Source organism: Macrobrachium nipponense, chromosome 36, assembly GCF_015104395.2.
Source record: "Macrobrachium nipponense isolate FS-2020 chromosome 36, ASM1510439v2, whole genome shotgun sequence".
In the NCBI taxonomy this organism is placed as follows: Eukaryota; Metazoa; Arthropoda; class Malacostraca; order Decapoda; family Palaemonidae; genus Macrobrachium; species Macrobrachium nipponense.
Genome location: NC_087220.1, coordinates 48,763,806 through 48,778,805, shown reverse-complemented (window position 1 = coordinate 48,778,805; position 15,000 = coordinate 48,763,806). Strand labels below are relative to the sequence as shown.

Below are 15,000 nucleotides of genomic sequence, written 5' to 3'. Positions count from 1 at the left end.
TTTTTCAATAGTTCCATAAAGTACTGTTCAACTGAAATCAAACATTTCTTGAAAGAATAATGCAGTTATATACCATATGCAAATCTTATACAATATAATAAGACTAGCTTTGATTTTACTTAAAATGAAAGAATGTACTGTAGAATGGAAGAAAACCAAAGTAATGTGGTTAAATGTAATACATTTTTTTTCAAGTTAGTCACTTCATTTGAAAAGGAACTGTAACCTCCTGTTGTCACAAGATTTCAAGGCGGGGGGGGGGGGGGGGGGGGGGGGGGGGAGGGGGGGGGGGGGGGGGGGGGGGGGGGGGGGGTTTGGAGGCCTCTTGCGCCTACAGGCGGGCGCCCATGTAGGTAATGTTCCACAAGTTAAATATTTAAGTTAATACCCTGTTGGAAGTTTTCTGGCAAAAACTCAAGAGAAGCTACTACTAGATTACCTACCACCCCCAAAAAAAAAATGCAGCTGTCAAACTACTAGTAGTACTACATATATATTTCATTATACTTTCCTAAAAACTTAATGAAATGGGGATATTCAATAAAACAAGGAAAGGTTTTCTTAAAAGTAGTTTATTGTGCACCTGAGCACAACATTTCGTTAATACTAATAACCACTTTATCTAATCTGTGTTTTCTTATTGTACTCATAAGTACTTGAAAAATCCTGAGGATGTAATGCACACCAAGATGCATAGCTGGAATACCCTTGATAAAAATGGGGAACATACCATTTTGTGAAGATTCTTGACTGGAAATGTTCTCCTCTGTGAGAAATTCCTTAGCAAGACATTATGTAATGGGACCATCCAATTTACTAAAAAAAAAAAAAAAAAAACATCCCTCTTGGGTCCATACCTCTAATGAAAAAATTTGAGGCCATCAACAACTCAGTAAGAGATTCCAGAACATGGCAGCTCTTTCAGTAAGAAAATCACGGACCCATCCACTTAACTAAGTGAGAAAGCCTTCTTGAGTCCAACCAGTGACACTGAAAACCTAAAGGGTTATTTCACTTTATCAAAAGAAACAAATCAATTTTTAAGCTAACAGGCTCAATCAGTGAGGAAAATAGTGAGCCCACCTACTTCCACTTAAAGAAATTTAGAAGCTGAAAAAAACCCCACTGTGTATTGTATTATCATCCACCTCCTCATGAGAAATTCAACCTAGATTTAATTACATAAGAAATTCATGGACCCATTTATGTTCTACATAAGGAATTTCTGGGCATACCCACTTCCTCGGTGAGGAATTCCTGAACCCGTACACTTCCCCAACAAGAGATTTGAAAAACCACTGTTATGGCAACAAGCAGTCACCACATAAAGTGCATCTTTTCTGTGTAAATTTAAGAAATAACTGCAATAACAAAACACAGACTTCAATAATCTGGCGCTTAATCTGTACACGTAAGCTGCACCAAGGTTAACATATCAACCTAGATTGTTTTCAATTTGACTATATAAAAAAAGCTCTAATTATACAGTTAAGTTGCAGATATATAAATTTCATATAAAAAGCAATGGCAGCATTTTAAGGTATTCAAAATACTGCATATAAAAATTTTATATTTGTTTTATATGTTCATATCAAACAGCATAATTTTAAAAAACAAAATAGTGTATACCAAGTTCTATTGTAAAAATCTCTAAACAAAATTGCACATGACAATGCTTTATTTCTAAGGTCAAAGTCTGAAACAAGCACATAAAAATTTGTCCACTGAACACCTCAAATGTACAGGAGAATAACAAAATATAAAAATACATGTAAAATTACTTCATTTTTTACTGTAATTCATTACCTTTCTAAATGAACCTAAGATACTTGCTAACATCATATTATTACAGTTATCACAAATTGGTCGTGTTTACACAAGCCAACCAAGCCTCTGTTCAGGGGCTTGATATAGTAGTGCCAAACTGGAATGTAAGTGAGTAGAAGCACAGGAATACTGTACTGTACCATTAAAACTTCTACTGTGGACAAAAATCATTCATGAGTCCATTAAAAAATTTACTTCAAATTTATGTTGAAATAAAGTCCAAAAATTATAATTATCATCAGATGTCTGGTTTTAAAAAAGTAATTGTAATTCCTCCATAAGAGGATGTCACATTTTCAGATATCAAACACTACCTTTTATGCATTCAACAAAACTAATTGTTTGAAATAATATCCATCTATTTTGTCCACATTGATGATATTAATTGTAGTCAGAAAACCTATGAACACTGAATAAATGTTACATTAAAATAAAGTGCAAAAGCTAATATAATACAATACCACATTATAATCAAGTTACTATAACGTACTCGACCAGGGACGGAGGCAAAGAATTTCTTGGTTTTAAGGACTGGGATTTCATGTAATGGGCTCAATAAAACTAATGTATCTCATAAAATGAAAAAATTACATTTAGACCCACACTGCCTGCACGCATAAGCAAAAGATTAGCACCACTTGAAGACAATATAATATGAGGAGCTTATTCAGGAATCTAAAGGGAAATTGCGTTAAATGGAACGAGGCAGTAATTGTTACACTGAAAAGGTCCCATTACGACATTTTGTTTCCTTATTTCAATTCATGAAAACGGATTCCTTAAACGACACATACTGACCCACAACAGGATCACAGTTGAAACACTTAAATCCATTACATCATTTTCATTGTACAAAAGTCCTTGTTTGTTTGTGCTAGTGTTCAATCATGGCACTATTTAAGTACAGCACATTTGTTCATAAAGGCACAACCAAATCACCTCAGGAGCACTTACTCCTACGGGATGATTTTTAAACAAATGTAGATTATAAATATCCTATAAATAAACAAATGAAACTGACTGAAATAGAAGTTAGTAAGAAGCAATAACTGAGAATATTACAATACCTTGAACACAGCAGACAGAACGAAGAGGAAAAATATGTAGCACTCGTTTACAGTATATTACACAAAACCCAAACTAGTTATCACAATCAGATTATAATATCTAAGACAATAACATACTGTATTTCATCGGATATTGCTGTCAGATGTAAAAACAATCTTTTCTCTTTGAAATTTCCCAATATCAGCACCAAGATGGATATAAAAAACTAAAATGCTGTCATTAACTATTGTCAGACATTAAGCTCTGATGATTAGATAAGGCTCTGTTGGGAGAAAATAAGAGAAATGAAGGAAACTATTTACATGTGTATCAAAATCAAAAGTATTTTACATCCTGCGGTTTGTACAAGAGACCGCAAGAAAATTACACAAAATGTAACAGGCTATATGTTAGCTTACAACTACGGGTCTTCCATGTGTGTGGCGCCATTGCCACTCCCCTTGATGCCATTCATTTCCATGTCATAGCCCTGGAAAAAAATTGGAATGCTATTAGTGTCCTTGATGAACAATCTGCAACACTATGAAATCAATTAGTGTAGAGTGATGTTAATATTTCAGCTTACAGCATTATTAAGCTGAAATTCTAACCTTCAATGGGGTTGTTTAAAAACAATAATACTGTAATAATAAAATTCTGCACTCTAATTATGACACATTATACCAGAAAGTTTTCAACAAAGTTATTTTCTATAGAGATTGTAACTCCTAGAATGGTTAAGCTACAATTTTGGTTTTGTGCTATTACAAAAATAAAAGTGTAAGCATTAACAAGGCTACTGAAGCAAAGATATATGAATCTTAACAGCTTTCTACTTCCTACACGGTGCAAACATACTACAGGAAATGTCAATATACTGAAATTTTGTTGTACTTAAGCCAAAAGCATTGCTACTACAAACATCCAACAAACATGACAAGCATAAGTGCTTCTGCAGAAAATACATGTCAAAGACTTTATAATGAGTGTTTACATCTATGTACTAGTATTTAGGCTTTCTTAAAGTCTGAATTTATAGGAGCAGCTTCAAAGCATTTAAATAAAGAACAAACCTCAAAAGGCAACAGCCATTACGTGAAATATTAGAAGGAATTTAGGTTAGCTTCTACTTACATTGTCTCCTACCTTGTATGACGGATTGTCATACGCAGCGTTATTTCTGGAGGAATTAATGTGAGCTTTGGCATGGTTTTGCTTCCTCAGCAATATCACTAATAAGCCAAGGAAGCCCACACACGCAATTGCAGCAATAATGGCGACTGCCACTAATGCAGGATAGTAGCTGTAGTGTATCTGTTTATCTGATAAGGCTGGGTCTGAAATAATGGGAAGAGTACAGCAGATGGTCAATTACCACATCCACTCAACTGAGTGATCATGTATTTGTAACTTTCACAAAAAAATATCCAAATGCACCAATTCCAATTCAAAGCAATCTCTTCACTTGAAATGTACTGTGACAATCTCAGTAAGTGCCTAATGAATATAAATACAGTGCACATGAAGTTACTTTTTACATAATCCATATTAAGACATAACTTGGAAACTGAATAAAACATGAGCATCTCAAACTACAAATATACAAATGAACTCCTACAATCCAAGAGAAAAAATACACTGTATTAAATGATCTAACCATAATGACTATAACTTCACCTAATGAAAATCATTTGCCATTGGCTTAATAACTCATAAACAACATGCATCCAACTTACCCACTTCACTTCGCTCTGGCTTGGGTAACTGTCCTGCTTTCGTTTTAATGGTGATCACGTTGCTCTTCTTCTTCCGGCCATTTGTTAAGTAAGCATCTAACCATACTTCATATTCAACATCAGGTTTCAGCTCATTCAAGAATATCTTCCTCTCCTCATCAGCTTTAGGAATTTTGAAAATCTCAGACTGAATGTTTCCTTCCTCCCTTAGGTAAACTGCCTTGTAAACATGGACAAGCTTCTCTTCAAGTTCTGAGACGCCTGAATAGAATATCTCTGCCGTCTGTGATGTCACATTTCCAGCCGTAATAACGATGTCAAATGCATATTTATCTGCAGGTGGTACAAGAGAACTTGTTTAAGACAGTATACAAATCCATGAATGCTAAAATTTTGATAAGGTTATCTGGATTGTTCAAATTACTTACAAAATATCTAAAACAAAAATCTGTCGGTGGATACTATTCACTATTATGGGCTATTGTTAGTAAACTGTATTCCATTCTTCATTAAATACCATGCAAAGTGATGACCTGCTACCAACAGGTGGCAATACGTAATCACAATAATGAAAATGCTAGAATTTTCAATTCAATTGATAATATAAAGACAAAAGTCACTTCTAAAGACAAAAATCAGTTCAGTAACAATACACAAACAACTCTTTTAAGGTAAAAAATAATTAAACTAAAACAATCTGAAGTATACCTATTTCTGTGCAATGAAAATATGCGACTTCATACAGAAAAGCTGCTTCCTCTTACCTTCTTCTGGAAGAGTTTCAAATACATATGGATTTGTATTGGAAACCTCTGTAGACTGGTTTTTGTGTGTAATAAATACCAAGTCTACTGTGTATTCTGTGCCTGGCTGCAAATCACGAAGGTCCATCTGGTCATTGTTTCTGTGGAACATCTGACTGAATTTGGGAATCTGAAATGTATAAAGAATTATCTGAAACCTTTATTTCAGAGTCTTGACATGAAAGTATTTCAAAGATTTTACATTTCTCTTAGCATGACACCACTACTACTTTTCTGACTTCAAATATATCATACAGTATCTATATTTCCACATAACATTACTACTTAAACCAAAGCCTAAAATGGCTCTAACTAGAGCTGGTAACAAATTCAATGATAACTACAAGAGCTAGTAATAAATGCAATGATAATCACATCTATATACGTACTCTCAGAATTTCAAATATTCATTAATTTATGATTTAACCATTATAAAATTATAACCTATGCTGAAAAATTTACTACAAATTTTAATCAAAATGTCTCCTCCAAGATCAACATACCTAAAGACTGAAAATACAGTAGAGTACATCATTCTTACCAGTTTGCCCTTTGCTATGTATTTCAATTGAACTCCATCAATGTATTTCAGCTCTTCTTGATTGAATATTCTCCATGAAACTTTGGCAGATGTCTTTGTTATTTCAGAAACATAGAGCTGAGCATCGATATCCAGACGGGCCAATGGCGTAGTGGTAGGGGGTGTACTTGCTGTAAAATAAATGTCACATTATTTTACAGGATTTCAACAAACATTATATTTAAATATCTGATTAAGAAAACACACACTTCTCATTACCCCATTTTCCTAAGGGCAAAATGAAGTACGTATAAGTCAAGTGACTTACAACAATTGGGCATAAAATCTGGATTGTAACATGAAATAAAAAAAATTCCAAAAGATGTAAAACAATTACCAGCAGATAAGTAAGTTGGTAAAATAGTCTAGTAATTCAATTTGATAAAAAAAAAAAAAGCATCTCTTATTCAATAGTTTCATTCAATTTCAAGAGACTTCACTATGATTCTACTGTACATACATCAAGAATGACAACCTAGTGGTCATTTTTCATTTATAGTTGGAGAACATACCAAACAGCCTGAGAAAAGGATATTATGAACTAAAACAACAATTTTACAACTGTGTGGATGTGATACTCTTAAACTGAGGTCTTATAAATAATAATATATCTACAGATAAGAGTTTAGTTCCTAACCAAGTTGTTACTGCCATGAAAAATTCAAGAAAACTTCATCAAAAGGTAATAATTGTGCTCTACTAACCTCCACGTGGTGAATTGTAAGAGAACACAGGTGACATGATAGGATCAGCTCCCATGATGGTCAGCATGACCTGCATGGCATACTGGGTGGATGGTTTCAAGTCATTAAGAATATAATCCCATTTAGACTGACTGATGGTGGATCCAGCTGGTACAATAATTTCACGTGTCCAGTCTTCTGGGTTTGGCTGTCTCCTGTTGAAAAAGAGATAAAATCCTTTACAATTTCATTCACATTTTTAAAAGACTTACTGAGGTAGAGTAAACACACCTCTTTAATATATGATGGTTAAAAATCCTACTATATTTTAGAATATATTTGACAGAAAGGTTCAATTCTTTTATGATCCAAAAAGGCCTTTATCTTAGATATATGAAAAGAATCATAACAAAAGACAACTGTATTTTCTAACTGACTACAGTGTTGCCTATTACATGAAATCCTTTCTAGCACATTAAGCATGGGTACAATCTACATTCATCTCCTTGAGCCAAAAACAGTGGAAGCATTCTGTTATTGACTTAAAGTAGAGACCAAAGTTTCTAATGACATGTATAAAGGATTTTACAAAAAAAAAAAAAATAAAATAAAATAAAACTGCAATAGGTTCCATATTATAATTACATAATTCTTATTCATTCTCTAAACTTTCCCCTGAATTTCTTTCCCTGAACATAAGAAAAATGCTGTAAAACAACAGTTGACAACTGATGAAGACCTTTAAACCCAAAATAATTTTAATTCAAGGATCTGACGTACTTTTCTAGACAGAGATGATTTAATAAATTAATAGCTACAGCTATTACTATATACCTAGGTATATATACATTCCACTACACCTTCAAATCAATGTACAGTACAGTACTATTAAACACAAACAATAAACTTTAAGAAAAACTGCATCAAAACTTATAATAATATTACTGTACAAGTAAATAACAAAGAAAATAGCAGCAGAATTGTTTCAATATGAAAAATTTAAGCACACTCACGCAGGATCACTGGTATATCTAACGAGGAGTTCTCCTGGAAGTCCCTGATAGTGATTTGGTGTAACAAACATGATCTGCGCCGTAGTTGCATCCAAAGGATTGACATGGGGTCTAGAAATAAGATCAACTGGAAAGAAAAAAGAATTAAAATTAAACATGGTGAAGTAAATTAGATAATTAAAAAATGCACAAAGTTCACTGTTAAAATACATACGGTACATCTATTAAAATGGCCTACTAATATTCTTCATTTAAGAAGATTTAAGCAAGACAGTTGTGAGTATTAGTATGACCTTAATGTACAGTTTTTCTTTTACATAAGAAAGTCACAATGAATCATTGATAAACTATGTTTTAACAAAATAGTAGTATGTTCCATTCTTCAACAACTAAAAAAAACCTTTTTACTTATCCTCCACTTTTCCAGGAATTTATAGACCCCATACCAACTTTTTTTTTCTTAATTTGTGTATTTTTGTCTAATTTTAATGAAACATCCTACAAACTCAAATTTCTCTATCATCTACACAGAAGCAAAACCAGAACTCACTTTGAAATGACACTTGCACTAAAAATAATTCTAAGTATAACAGCTCCACAGTGAAACTGATTAATCTACCATAAGATATGATATTCGAGATTTTAATCCCTAAACTATACCAGATATCTTCTACTGACTATCACGTAAGAAAATCATGTTAAAAAACCTAAAAAACATTACCATTTAAAGTAACTGATATTAAATTTATACAGCTTCTGAAGACTACAAAATTAAAACTATATGTATTGCTGCTTTCAACAAAAGCAAAACACCACCTTTTTATAAATAAACAGTACTAGTAATACAGTCCCATTACAAAAGATACAAAAACCAGGTTCTCCCTGTGAAATCAGCACCCACAATGCTAATACCTGTCACATTATCCCCTATTGGAAATTAAATAAAGTCTCTCTCAGTTATTAATACCAACAGGATTTTCATAAAAAAGGATTTCACGTTATGTCTTTCTCTTAAAACGAGCACCTACAAAACGTTATTTCAATGAGAATCTCACCTCAAAGCATCATGTTAACAAAGGAATGTTATATACAAAAACTACAAACCTTCATTGTCGAAGCCCTGAGGGTGAACAGACTCAGGAGGTAGAGGGAATTCAATGGGTGTACCTGTGGTAATAAGTTAGTTTCAGTGAAGACTGTCATAATACATGTTACTAAATTTATATAAAAATTTATACTGTACCATTAACCTGAGGGTTGCTTGGCAAAGCTCAGGCTTTCATACCTTCAAAACAACATTTTCACAAGGTTTCTGTCTTCAAGGGATACAGTGTGCATAAGAACTAATCAACAAAACAGTTTCAACTTCTCTGTGGAAGCAATTATTCATATTCCATAAAAACCAACAAGTATGAGTCATGCTATTTGAGAAAAATCCCGTTTAAACTGAAACTTAGTCTGTATTAAAGTGTCACTCATCCATCATTTTACTGGCATAAGTCAATCTACCTGTATTTCCCTGTGCCTTTTATTTTCCCTTTATTCCCTATGATACCATCTGACTTGGCTGCCCAACTTCTTTTACTTTACCATGATCTAATTTTTACCACAATTAAGAATAAATATTTGAAAGTCTAGAAATGTGACTTGGTTGTCTCAATAAACTGATTTCTAATAATGATAACTATTCTGCAAACATATGAGCTCATTAACATATCTTTGAGAATAGGCTATCTGGTATACCCCTTCTTCTTTACCACCGTTACCCTTACATTAAGGGGTCGATTGCCTGACGTGCCTTCTCCACTGCCTTCTATCAAAGGCATCATCCTCCACCAAACTTCTTCTCTCCATATCTTCCTTCACTTTATCTCGCCATCTAATTCTCTGTCTCCCTCTTGATCTTCTTCCTCTAACAGGTTCCTCCCAAGCCCACTTCACTCTCGCTTCACGATGCCAGAAAACTTCCAATCAATCAATCAATCAATCACTCTCGCTTCATCATCCATCCTCAACACATGCCCATGCCATATCAATTGTGACTCTCATCACCTCTGTAATCTTTACTAAGCCTCCCTGCCCTTCTTCATATGTCATCATTTTCCAATCTCTCCAGCAGCAATATTCCCATAATCCACCTCAGCATTCTCATCTCTGTCCTCTCAAGCTTTACAGTACTTTTAATTCTAGAGTTGTATCTAGAGTTTTCTCTCGATTCCAGCCTTTTCATTTTCAGTCCTTTTCTTTTAATTCCCTTTTCTTCTTCCTTTCCTGCTCAGTTGTCTAACTTCCTAAGCTTCATCCTATGTAAATTTTTGCTCTTCATTTGAGAACAATCCTTCAAACCATCCTTGAGTCTAAGGATTTAACTCAACTGTGTGTATTCCTAAAATACTAATTAGTCTAATTATTAACAGTAATAGGTACAGAAGGTACCCTGTAAACTTGTACAGTTCTCAAAAAAAAAATATAGATATGTATATATATAAGAAATTATTATTTTGGGTCAATGGACACTTAAGCACTGGAGAACTATATGACTAATGCTTTACAATTATTGTACAATATTACAAAAGCACATACTATCATACACGTATAACACAATATATGGGGAACCTTGTCAACTCCAAGTTACAGTACTCACAAATTTTAAAACTACAAAACATAAGGCCAATCATCTTACCATTAACAGACTGAGCAGCACACTGCCATGTCTCGCAACATGTTTCTCCCGGAAGTGTCACCCGGATAGCATCTTCTGGTGCACAGTTTAGTTCTGATGGTGGGGTATCAGAGATGGGGGGACACACATCAATGCATGTTACGTTCCCATAAGTACAAGAGCATTTCTGTGAGCAACCAGTCAGCTCTCGTGGAATACTGTCAAAGTTAGTGAATTTCTGTCCCATGTATTCACAGGCTGATGTCTGAATACATTTCACTTGAGGACAGCACCTGTAATATAAAAGATAATCAAATGAAAGGTCCATAATGCCATTATACTCATATTGTAATGCAATAATATACTATTCAGGATGGTTACCTAAGTATTTCTTCTGTAATGGAACATGTGAGAAATGTAGTTTTCATTTGTAATATACATATGTACAAAAACATGAACATATTAAAAAAAAATTAACTTGGAGAATATTAGAGTAAGATGAGGATGTTCAAATTGCACATATTGTACACATGTAATGTAGTACAGGATAGAAGATATGTTCAATATGATTTGAGAACCTTGAGAACTGTTAAACTTTTATTTATTAACCACTTAATTTTCAAATAAATCAATTTTAATTACCAGTGGTATGTCGCCATCATTAATTACTGTATAAAAGTTAAGTTTATCTTAGTTTATCTAAGTTTATCTGAGCTGATTAACAGCTCTCCTAGGGCTGGCTCTAAGGATTAGATATTTTTACATGGCTAGGAACCAATTGGTCACCTAGCAACGTGACCTACAGCTTATTGTGGGATCTGAACCACATTATATTGAGAAATGAATTTCTATCACCAGAAATAAATTCCTCTGATTCCGCGTTGGCTGAGCTGGGATTCGAACTTTGGACCACCGAATTGGCAACCGAGTGCGAAAACCACTCGTCCAGCGAGGAACTAATTACTGTATAGCACTACTGTAATTTCATAGTGGCATACTGTTGATAGTGCTAAAGATTTTTTTTGCTGAATTCTCTCAACCCAAAGACACAAGGTCTTCTACTTTCCAATTTCATCTCTCGTTCAAGGACAATGCTTCGAGTAAGCCTTATGAGAGTCTAGATACATGACTAATTAGTCATGTCATTACTTTATAATGTTAACATGTCTACCATTTAGTGCATTATTCCCTAGCAATGCTGAGTGTATTTCACCATGAAGATTCTGTGACACCTCTTTAACATAATTTACATAACAGTGACATTATACTAGTAAGCACATAAAATACAAATCATTAAATTAACGCCCAATTAATGATAAACATACTTAGGAGGTGTTGGTATATAGTCCTTATCCAAGTCCCACTCCACACAATCAGGATCATACAGCTGGAGACCAAACGTAACTGGACACTCAATCTCGGCACAATGCACCTCAAGGTTTGACGAACATATGCAAGACTGTGAGCAGCCTTCATAAAATTCCTGGCCCCTCTTGTAGTAACGGCCATTGTAGGAGCACATTTCAGAATGATCAATGTGGATTCCTGCTTGCAAGTTGTCTGTAAATTCAAGGTCAATGGTAAATGCTCCAAATCAAAACACTACAAGGCACCAACATATTTAGTAACAATGTTATTATAGTATCTTTAGAATTACATTAGTTTTCTCTTATATTAGTTCAACTATAGAGTACAAAACAATGGCTAATCAAATCAACCGCATAATCATTAAAAATAAACTTAAGGATAAATAATAGACCTTGGAGATTATCACATTAATTTTTAAGATTAAATTGCTACTTTCAACATCACATGTTGTAACAAGTCAAATTCTTAATCAAAATAAAAACCCATTTCCAAAGAGAGAAAGCATAAAGACAAAACTGTAAGCTTCGTCATCTTTAATAGTCTACATAAGACACTGATTATTAGGGCATGCAAGAAGCTGACCCTTAAACAGTTGAAATACAACAAAATTTTCTAAAGACTGCACTTCCTCTTCACCATACAACAATGGCCAGAACCAGATACTAAATGTCCTGTTAGTCACCAAATGCCACGCATCGTACACATAAGCAAAATTAAATACATATATAAATGTAACCCTCATCTAAACTTAATGTAGTAACTAATGTGTATACCACAAGCGAGCATTCAAGAAATATCTAAAGCAAGAAACAAGCAGCCTTTAAGTGCAAGATATTATGCTTACAAACTCCACTGCCACTAGAAAAGTGGATTTCCACATTCCCAACATTCTTGAAGCCCAAGTGTGCATGTTTACTAGTTATCCTCCTCTGCCTTTGTCATATAAGTTAATTCCTGTGTTCCTTCTAGGTAAAACTAAGGGTTTTGCAGAATAACACAAAGGCACACAAGCTTCCACATTAAGCCCTTTCTATACAACACAAAGAGACAAAGATCCACTTCCATATTTGAATACCTTTGAGGTGATCTGAGACATCTGCTTCGTTGTATGAGGAAGGTGGGATACCAGATGCAAAAGGGAGTCCCTCACTGAAAGTTGGTGTCTCAGATGTTGACAAGTAAGATGGATTTCCTTCATTAGGGTGAGCAAGAGGCTGCCCCTGTTCAGTCCAAGTATGAGGGTAATTAGGTGCCTCATTGGTGTTGGGTAAATAATGGGGCGTTCCATTAGTTGTGGGGAGATAAAAGGGTTCCTCATTACCAGAAGGGATAAAAAGAGACCCTTCCCTTTCAGAAGGAATGTATGAGGGATTCTCATTAACAGAAGTGACATGTGATTCATTCCCATTTTCCAGCACATGAGCTGTTTCGCCAGGTAAGTTTAGAAGGTGTGTATCACCATGATCATTTGGAATGCCAAGAGGAGTGGCAGGGTCACTTTCTTGATGAGTATGTTGACTGGTATGTTCCCAGTGGTGGAAATTTTCATCATCTTCAGGCAGATAAAATGAGTCATCACCCTCAACTGATTCTCGAAAGCTTGCCTCATCTACGTTTGGCAAATATGAACCTTGGGTATTAGGTTGACTAGATGCGTCATGAGTTGATTCGCCATCAAATGTACTTGCGATAGCTAATGAGGAATTACCATCATTTATTTGTCCTGGTGCATTGACAGCAATACTCTCCATATTTTCTGGGGTATGAGAAGCTGCAACAACCTCATTTTCATCATGTATACCAGTAAGGTTGTGAGAAACACTGATGTCAACTCCAGCAGAGTCATTCAATGCCTCTACATTTCCAAAGAGGATGAAAGGTCCCCTTGGAAATTGAGAGGAAGAATTAGACACATCAATATTGTCATGGTCTTGAGGGACCATATGATTTTCAGCAACGTGTACATCAGGGAACTGAGAGTCTCTCTCAGGTGGGTGAGTTAGATTAATTTCATCATGCTCAGAACGCATAAGTGTTTCCTCATGAACTTCTGCCTGTGTTACTGATGTATGAGGGACTTCTGTGCGTGTTCTCAGTGTGGGTCCTGCCTCATTAAAGCCACTGGTTGAAGTTTCTGATGACTGGTTATGCAATCCTGAAGCCTCAACTGGCAAAACTGAAGAATTCATAGGCATCCCTTGAACAAATGAATGATCATTATTTTCTGGAATTAGGGTGTTAAGATGAATATGTTCTTCAGTAGGGCTTCCTGAATGTTCCTTGTTCAAAATATCTAAGGACACATTTCCTGAAGAACTTCCAATGGCATGTAACTCTAGTTCACCATCAGCCATTCTTCTCAGATCAATCTCGCCAGCCCATCCCAGATCATTTGTGGCATTATTGAAAATAAAACCAAAGTCGGAATTGTTCATTCCGAGATTTTCAAAAGTCCCATTACCACCCTGCATGAACAAATTAAGAAGGCAGTCTGGTACATGACAACAAGGATCCTCAGGACTCAGTATCATGGTACAGTTTTGGCTCAGCTGTTCTGGAAGGTTAACAACCGGACACCTTGGGAAACACTGAGCTAGACCATCTTCAGCACAGGTGCAGTGACGACCACATTCCTTTTCCTCAATAAACTTTGTGCCAATAACGCAGCCTGATTGGATGGTCTCTCCATGTTCAACACCTACAACAAATTACATGTGATGCGAGGAATGCAGATGGTTTTTCATACAAGACATACTATATCAGAGGGTTTATTTTATGAGGTGAGTTAGAGAGGAAATATAATTATAGAGAAGTATCAGTTAGAGAAGAATAAAATCATAGAATAGCATAAGAAGATGAATCTTGAGTTTAATTCAAACAGGTGCCCTACTGACTTACACATGCAAGTATCATAATGATCATTAGCACTATCATCATCACACATGTAAGATGTAAATAATAATAAGCTGGTGACACATGGAGTATAACTAAAAGATAAATATATATGCCCAACTGAATAATGTAATTTACCCTGTGAGGTTTTTTGGGCGTCCATTACGTGTCTGAGGTAAAACATGATTTGTTCTGGTACACAGCTGATTAACTACTTTTTCTAGTAATGCCTGCTATTGTACGTATATGGAAAAAAATAAGGAAAACTTAACTAAAATACTTATGATTTTCCATCAACAACTGGTATAATTATAATTCTCTTTGAAGAGAGCCTACTTCAGTGGTTAGAATCATACCATCGCCCTGCACCTTCCAAATGTCATCCTATA

The 15,000-nt window shown here is 34.9% G+C and overlaps 1 protein-coding gene across 4 annotated transcripts in view; it reads right to left on the bottom strand.

Moving 5' to 3' along the window:
* Window positions 1-556: 556 nt before the first annotated feature.
* Window positions 557-15,000, bottom strand: part of LOC135203613 (uncharacterized) — a 240,818-nt gene continuing 226,374 nt past the window's right edge. For 2 of the 4 annotated variants that reach the window (XM_064233439.1, XM_064233441.1), the window contains 11 exons: window positions 12,795-14,417; window positions 11,677-11,911; window positions 10,373-10,644; window positions 8,794-8,856; window positions 7,690-7,816; window positions 6,698-6,891; window positions 5,955-6,124; window positions 5,375-5,543; window positions 4,611-4,943; window positions 4,009-4,211; window positions 557-3,364 (listed from right to left, as the gene is read on the bottom strand). In XM_064233439.1, coding sequence (XP_064089509.1) covers window positions 3,296-3,364; window positions 4,009-4,211; window positions 4,611-4,943; window positions 5,375-5,543; window positions 5,955-6,124; window positions 6,698-6,891; window positions 7,690-7,816; window positions 8,794-8,856; window positions 10,373-10,644; window positions 11,677-11,911; window positions 12,795-14,417 — 3,458 coding nt within the window. In that variant the 3' untranslated portion in view covers window positions 557-3,295. The remainder of the gene's footprint in view (window positions 3,365-4,008; window positions 4,212-4,610; window positions 4,944-5,374; window positions 5,544-5,954; window positions 6,125-6,697; window positions 6,892-7,689; window positions 7,817-8,793; window positions 8,857-10,372; window positions 10,645-11,676; window positions 11,912-12,794; window positions 14,418-15,000) is intronic. The other 2 variants (XM_064233440.1, XM_064233442.1) reach the window with 2 other exon arrangements.